Source organism: Pelobates fuscus, chromosome 1, assembly GCF_036172605.1.
Source record: "Pelobates fuscus isolate aPelFus1 chromosome 1, aPelFus1.pri, whole genome shotgun sequence".
Classification (NCBI taxonomy): domain Eukaryota; kingdom Metazoa; phylum Chordata; class Amphibia; order Anura; family Pelobatidae; genus Pelobates; species Pelobates fuscus.
This window is the reverse complement of record NC_086317.1, coordinates 355492579-355500178: the sequence shown is the minus strand read 5'-3', so window position 1 is coordinate 355500178 and position 7600 is coordinate 355492579. Positions and strand designations below refer to the sequence as shown.

Sequence of the window (7600 nt, the reverse complement as noted above, 5' to 3'; positions counted from 1 at the left end):
CTTTAAGGAGATGACAATGACACGTGGTGGCTAGAAGAAAGACTCTAGTTTGAACAGTGTAGGACATCAGTGTCAAATTCTCATGTACTTGATGAACACAGGCTATGGCAGTCTGCCTGCCTTTACAATGGCTGCTTAGTTGTATGTTTCAGTCTCAGGTAAATGCATCAAACGCTTAGATTAATGACTAGTAAAAGCATGAGGATTTCTGTTTTTTTAGATGCCCATTTACTTTCTATTTGAACTACCGAATAACAAATGAGTCATACTTGGGATGCTATTGGTGATCATCTCAAAAAAAAAGTCTTATACATCCAATATTGGAGCTAGAAAAATGAATGCTGCTAATAACTACACCTAATGGAAATACCAATACTAAGGCTGATGGCTAACCTACAAGGTGTAGCGTTACTTACCTTATCCAGGGGCCGGCCGCGGTCCTCTCTTCAAGCCGCGCGCGGTCCTGCGGCTCATCCGACTCTCCTAACAGGAAGACGGGCAGTGACCGCGAGATGCGGTCACGTGTCCCGCCTGCAGCTAAGAGCGTGCCCGAGTCTCGGGCGCGCTCTTAAAGAGACAGTGGGAGCCTAAATTGCAAAAAGGCTCCCATCGGCTCCTGTCATGCCAATCACCCCATACACTTACCTGTTGGGGGTGTGGAAGTGACAGGAGCCAATCACATTAGTTTGAAGGCTACTTATACTCACCCTTTTCCCTTAGTTCCTTGCCCTATCGTGGTTTCTGCTACAGTTCCCTTTAGTGCTTGTTAAGTTCAGTTGTGTTTCTCCGTATTTGACCTTGGCTTTGTATTCTGACTTCGTTTTCGCTTAATCCTTGTCTGTACTGTTTGCCGGCTTGCTGATTCCTGTGTACCAGACCCCGGCTAGTTCTCGTTTACGCTGTCTCTTTGTGCCCTTGACCTCGGATCGTTCCTGACTCTGTACTTCTCCTATTACGTCGAGTCCGGCCACTCTAAGGTCCGGTAGACGTATCTCTCCTCTGTGCTGTCTTCTGTTTGGCTGGATCCTGCGTGTAGGGGTATATACTCGTTACACAAGGTTGGTCTGCCTGAGTATTACACCTCTAAGGACAGAGGAGTCGACAGTTACAGCTGTAAAAATTGTACAGAACATGGAATACATCAAATATACATATTTACCTCTCAATTTTATGACCTACAGATATTGTAGTTTCTGTATGAATTATTCCATTATTGCTTTTGGATTAAACTGAAGAGATGACATTTTGAGATAGCTGAAACATGTAATTGTTCCTGTGTGCCATACCTATAACATACCCCTAACCAAGAAAAGTACATTTAAAGAAAGAGCAATCTGTTCTGTTTTAAAAGATGTTTTATTGTTTTTATAGTGGATAAGAGGGACTGGTGCTTTCAGTGAATCATTGCATAGGAAGCATAAAACACATAGCAATTTTGATTCATGTAACAGGAAAACGCAGATCCAGATTTGGCACACATATGACACACTGAGATCACACCATTAAACCAATACCATTCAATGAGCTGTATACAGTATTATATTGTTTTGCATTATTTAGTAACAATAATATTTAATACAATTGAAAAAGTGCTGCCCGCAGAGCTGTAGTGGTCAGTTCAAAGCGCAGACAAGAAACACGTGTGATATTGTCTAACCATACTTTAACTCTTTGAGTTTCATTGTAATATGCGACATTCCCATATTACCCCTCTGATACTGAAAGCGGCACTGTAGAATAGAATCTTTATGAAATACTTATTTTGACTGTGTTGGAATTTCACTTAAGTCAATAGATATACAAAGCATATTTCCTATGCCACTTTGTGACTCTGACTGAAGCTATAGTATCAATCCCGACTGCCGTCACCAGTGACAACTGCAGAGGACTAGATCTGTCTATGGACCACAATGCTGGGCTCTCATGCATGCACGAGAGTAAAGCAGTAATGTTGGCTCCTGGTGCTGCTGAATAGGATCCACTGGGACAAGATGTCCGGGCCTGTGATGGACAGCTTCAGGTAAGTAAATCTCATCATTACATTCCCCTTCTGGCCACTGGAACCCCAGAGGCGATGTCACCATCAGTGGTCTTTGCAACTTTGGCTCAGTCCCCAGACGGTGACAAGTGCCGCTTTCAAAAAATAATCTTAAGTGCTACACAAAAAAAGGAAATATACGAATACCAACAATGTAGATATAGTAATTGAGATAAGCAGAAAATCTGAACTATAAAGTATATATTGAGATTCCTTTCAGCATTCTCAATGTTTTTAAGCACCACATATAACAAAACTTAAAGAAAACGGAATAAAAGATTTAAAGAGATCTTGTTGATTAAGAATAATAGTATTTATACCACAAAGTGTCCATATTTCAATACAGTATTGCCTTGTCACTATTCAGTGCAGGGCATCCTGTGTGTTTAGTTTCCTCCTGACTGACTTCAATCTGAGCCCCAAACCAAAACTGCCACTAACTGCTCGTAGCAGTGGGTAAGAAAAAAATGGAAAACTTTAATTATTTTTAAGGTATTTTTTGTCTTGGTATTCCTAGTAATTCTTAATTTCAACCATATTTTATATCCATAACCTTAAAATTTTTCAAACCATTATCTTACATTTTACCACTAACCAAACTTAGCAACTAAACAAATCCGTTATAAAAGGCAGCTCTATAGGAGGTAAAATTTGGAAATAATCTGTAAAGATTGTGTCAAATATTTAATTGCTTTGAAAATATGATAACACAGACTTTACCAGCTGAAGGCAGGCATTCAAACTTTCAAAAATGACCCATCCAAACACGCAGGTATCCAAGCATTCACCAATTAAATGTATAATAAAAATAGGCTACCCAAAAATGTCTCAAGTATTATGTTGACGAACGTGGTCTTAAAAACAAATGTTTTATCATGCCAACATAACCAGCAATGTGCCATTTTTTTAGACTAAACATTAAACAATAAAAACATTTATTTATTTATTTTGGTTCAGTGAAGGGTAATTTCAAAGTTTGGGTGGTAATTAAATAAAAAACAAAACTAGCGGAAAATGTATTTATATTATGTCATTTGCATAATATTTTAAATGAAAAATGTTCCTTTATTTCTTATATCATGTATGTTTTTTAGTTTATTATACACTGTAATTAAACGGTATTTCAAAAGACTGTTGTGCAACTTTTATAGTTATTATTTTTAATGTGCTATTTCTTATGCTTTTACATGTTTTATTATGAACAGCATTACACCATCATTTTACCAGCATTTACAATTGATTTTTTTAGTGATTTTTTTTAAAGGCAGTGCAGGTAGGAAATGTGCCTAACATCACTATTTAGCGGTGTCTCTCAATGTATCTGGTTTTGTTTAACCCCCTTAAGGAACAAACTTCTGGAATAAAAGAATCATGACATGTCACACATGTCATGGGTCCTTAAGGGGTTAAAGATTAAGATGATGCGGCTTTCTCCTATAAGACAGCACTTAAAAATAGAAACCTCTCTAATATACTATAAATCATTACTTACACAGTGTTACATCAACTAGTGTAAAATGCTCAAATTCACTGGTAAACCTACGGTAAAATAAAAAAGACATATCATAATGTATTAACTGATTTGACAAGTTATCGTATATTCTTATCTCTTCTGGATGGAAGCCACCCCATTATGTCGACCAAACCTGTTATTTCATCAACAACATTTGTCTTAAAAAAAAAAAAAAGAAATAAGGCAGTAGTTACCACAAAACCCACATTTAAATACATAATTCAAATTAAAATGGTATAATTAAATTTGCTCGTGGCTGTTAAGTTTACTATATGCAATGTCCCATGGGACAAACACAAAAAGGTAAATCTTAAAATACTCCCAAGTCTCAGAAGCTCAATATTACTGCCATTTGTAGCCCTTTCACATGCATCCTTCTATGTTTTTATATACATTTTTAGATAGTTTATTTCCTTAAACTCAATGTTGAACCCCTACATGATAACCCTTTACGAAATATTGGACATTCTTCTTCAGTATTTATTACCAATTGCGGCCAATGGGAATTATTGATATTACGCCAACTGGAGGAATCTTTATTTGTTGTATACATTTAACAGTATGGTTTGTGGCTTGTGCACTGCATTCTGGGCAAGATCATTACGGCTCAATCATCGACTGACTTGAGAAAATGAAAATGGCACACATCTTAACCTATACCCTTCTAAATATTATCTATCAATTTCCTTTTCATTAAGTTGCATTTAAATAAGAAAATATTTTCATCCTAATTTTCCTTTTTATGGGCTGATTGCAATTGGACAACAGATTAGAAATTGTATTTCCTCTACAAATATAAGATATGAGATCCATGGAACCTACCATACAGCTGGTACATTGTCCCGTCTTCAAAGTCATGTAGTGATTGTTTTACAAAGTAATACAAATGTATCAGACAATGTCAGTAGAAGCAATGACAGGCACAAAATAAAGTTTTATACAGGTTTCTCTCATCAGACATGTTAAACATGCTGTTCTTTGGAAAACTATGTTCATTTTTCAAGTATAACTCCTATGTATATAGATTCACTCGACAAAGACAAAATGGTTGAAATTTGAGGAAAACTTGAACAATGGCTAGGTTCTTACTGGTAAATTCCGATGACCGTTTAATTTTAAAAAATGCATTTCCCTTTAAGATTTTATAGATATATGAAAATGTCAAGAGCTTGCATATTAAGATAATTTGGGGAATGTTCCCAATGTCACTGCACATATTTGCTGAGTGATAATGTAACACCAGGCCCCGGGGCCTCTTTAGGAGTAATAGTAGTGTAATAGGCAGGTTCAAAGTAAATGCCAGGTTGGCACTTAGCAGCCTGTCCTCCATCAATGCACTTTTTAGTCGTCTTTGTTTTGGTTTTCAAAAGAAAAAAAAAATACTTTTGCTGTGCATCCAAACAGCATTAGTTTGCACTTATTGCTTATTTGCTGGCTTTGTTTTGTTGTTTGGGCTACAGTTGACATCTTTAAGTAAAAGTTCACAGTCTGTCAGTACATTAAGGGGTACATATCTCCTCATCTGCTCCACAATCTTCTGATAAGCTGCTTTTTCTTGTTCCAGAGATCGGATTAGATTTCTCATTTTGTTTTCCCTGGAGAGAATGTTTTCCACATTGGATTCCAGGTTCTGGATCTTCGTGTGGGCTACCTAGTTTGGGGGAAATGGAAAACAAAAATCATGACATACATAAAATGGCATAACTAAAGGAATATCACACACAAAACACTGGACACTTTTTCTCTTCATTTTTAATGTCTGCTATTTTTATCACTGTTATATAGTAGTGATTTAAATGTTGCTTGAATTAATTAAATGAGGTGTCTTCTCTACCAAATAATTAGTTGTCTGTGATTCATTTTTATATAATTTAATGCAATTTCCATTATATATTCTGCGTGACCCAAGTTTACTTTTAATTTATTTTAAATTTTTTCAGGAAATGGGTATTAACAGTATACTGACACATTTATTTATTTAAAGGGTTACACCAACCTTTTTTTAGGGGAAGGGGAGAACTTTTACTATGCAAAATGTTATTATTAATTCCCAGTAAAATATTTTTTTATTTACCTGGAACCCAGCGGCAGGTGAAGCGGTAGGTGAAGCTTCAGGCACTGCCTTGTATGCACCTTCCTTAAAGGACCACTCTAGGCACCCAGACCACTTCAGCTTAATGAAGTGGTCTGGGTGCCAGGTCCAGCTAGGGTTAACCCATTTTTTTTTATAAACATAGCAGTTTCAGAGAAACTGCTATGTTTATAATAGGGTTAATCCAGCCTCCAAATCCTCTAGTGGCTGTCTCACTGACAGCCGCTAGAGGCTCTTGCGTGATTCTCACTGTGAAAATCACAGTGAGAGCACGCAAGCGTCCATAGGAAAGCATTGTAAATGCTTTACTATGCGACCGGCTGGATGCGCGCGCAGCTCTTGCCGCGCGTGCGCATTCAGCCGACGGGGCGGAACAGAGGAGGATCGGAGGCAGAGATCTCCCTGCCCAGCGCTGGAAAAAGGTAAGTTTAACCCCTTTTCCCCTTTCCAGAGCCGGGCGGGAGGAGGACCCTGAGGGTGGGGGCACCCTCAGGGCACTCTAGTGCCAGGAAAACAAGTGTTTTCCTGGCACTAGAGTGGTCCTTTAATTAAGCTATGGCCTCACACAATCCAATCGCAGAGAAGACTGTAACTGGTCCATTTTGCTCGCTCAGAGTGCATGTGTGCAATCTGAACTGCCATGGGGAGGGTGAGAGGGAGTGGGACATTGTATTTATTTATTATTATTTTATTTTTTTTAATAATAGCGGTTTTATTGCGAGGCATGAAAAATGCTGCCCCTTAGAGGTACTGCCTGCAAGGAAGAAGCTTGGGAATGTCCATTGCCAGCAATCTGCAAGTTGACAACAGACGTATTTTATGCACAGAATTGACATTAGGCAGCTGAGAATCGTATGCTGGCACACATGTGCAGATTAGTGTATGTGCAGCGTTTCCAAAAGAAATGCTAAACATACAGATTCCTATATATGGATATGGTGCCATAAAGAAACAAGTTAAGCCACATTTAATGCATTTCAATAGGCGTAACTACTGTCCACCAAAGAGGGAGAGACACTCATCAAACGTCTTGTCTATTATTCATGTTTATGAATAACCTGGGGATATAAATGGTCAATGTTCATGCATACATGAAAAGTCTGATGTTCAATGATCAATTATTTGGGCCTCAATAGAGAAGCATTTACAATTAATGGCCACTTACCTGCAGCTTTTCCAGTAAGTCCATGTTTTGTCTCTTTAGCTGGTGGTTTGCCTTCTCAAGCTTCTGGAATGATTCTGCATCATCACTAGGATTGGAAGCTTCCAGCATCTCATCATTAAGTACGTGGTACTCAACCTCATAAGCATGAAGCTGCTTGGATATATCCATCTCAAACACCTGGAAGGAAAATGAGAATGGCTGTTTCCTAAAGTGTGAGACTTATTAAATGTATGAACAATGTACATAATTCAGTAGTTTTACAAATTGTGAGTTTCATATAATATATTCATTAGGCCCGGTTCGCTGTAAATAAAAAAACACATTGTTTACCAAACTACCAAAGCTTCTCTCATCTTGGGATGCAAGTAACCCCCAACATCTGTCTACTTAGGTATACTTTGCTCATTTAAATCATGCTGCAGCCAGTTCCACACATTGCTGCTACTATAAACCCTTTCCACTTGCACAGTGTTGTCGCAGAGCAGAAACTATACTAAACCCTTTCCAGGTCTGTACAACACACCATGCAAGCCCATAGGAAGTTATTGGGTCTTTTTCATTGCTGTCCTAGGCACCATATTGTAGTTGTCCATGTGTTCAGCCAATAATAGCTCAATTCATGCAAAACAGGGAAAATGCAAGTAGTTTCATTCATGGTGGTTAATGAATGACAGTATTGGCTGAATTACTTTGGGGGAAAGAGTTCATATATGTAATAAGAGAAATGTATTGTACCTTTTTAATGAATTGTTTATTTAATAACTTTTTAAAGAAATATTTCCTTAATGCATT

At 37.7% G+C, this 7600-nt stretch overlaps 1 protein-coding gene across 2 annotated transcripts in view; it reads right to left on the bottom strand.

The window, feature by feature from the left end:
- Nucleotides 1–3444: 3444 nt before the first annotated feature.
- The window catches only part of TBC1D4 (TBC1 domain family member 4), a 173517-nt gene continuing 169361 nt past the window's right edge, over nucleotides 3445–7600 (bottom strand). For both annotated transcript variants that reach the window (XM_063425922.1, XM_063425927.1), the window contains 2 exons: nucleotides 6809–6985; nucleotides 3445–5202 (listed from right to left, as the gene is read on the bottom strand). In XM_063425922.1, the coding sequence (XP_063281992.1) occupies nucleotides 4969–5202; nucleotides 6809–6985 (411 nt within the window). In that variant the 3' untranslated portion in view covers nucleotides 3445–4968. The remainder of the gene's footprint in view (nucleotides 5203–6808; nucleotides 6986–7600) is intronic.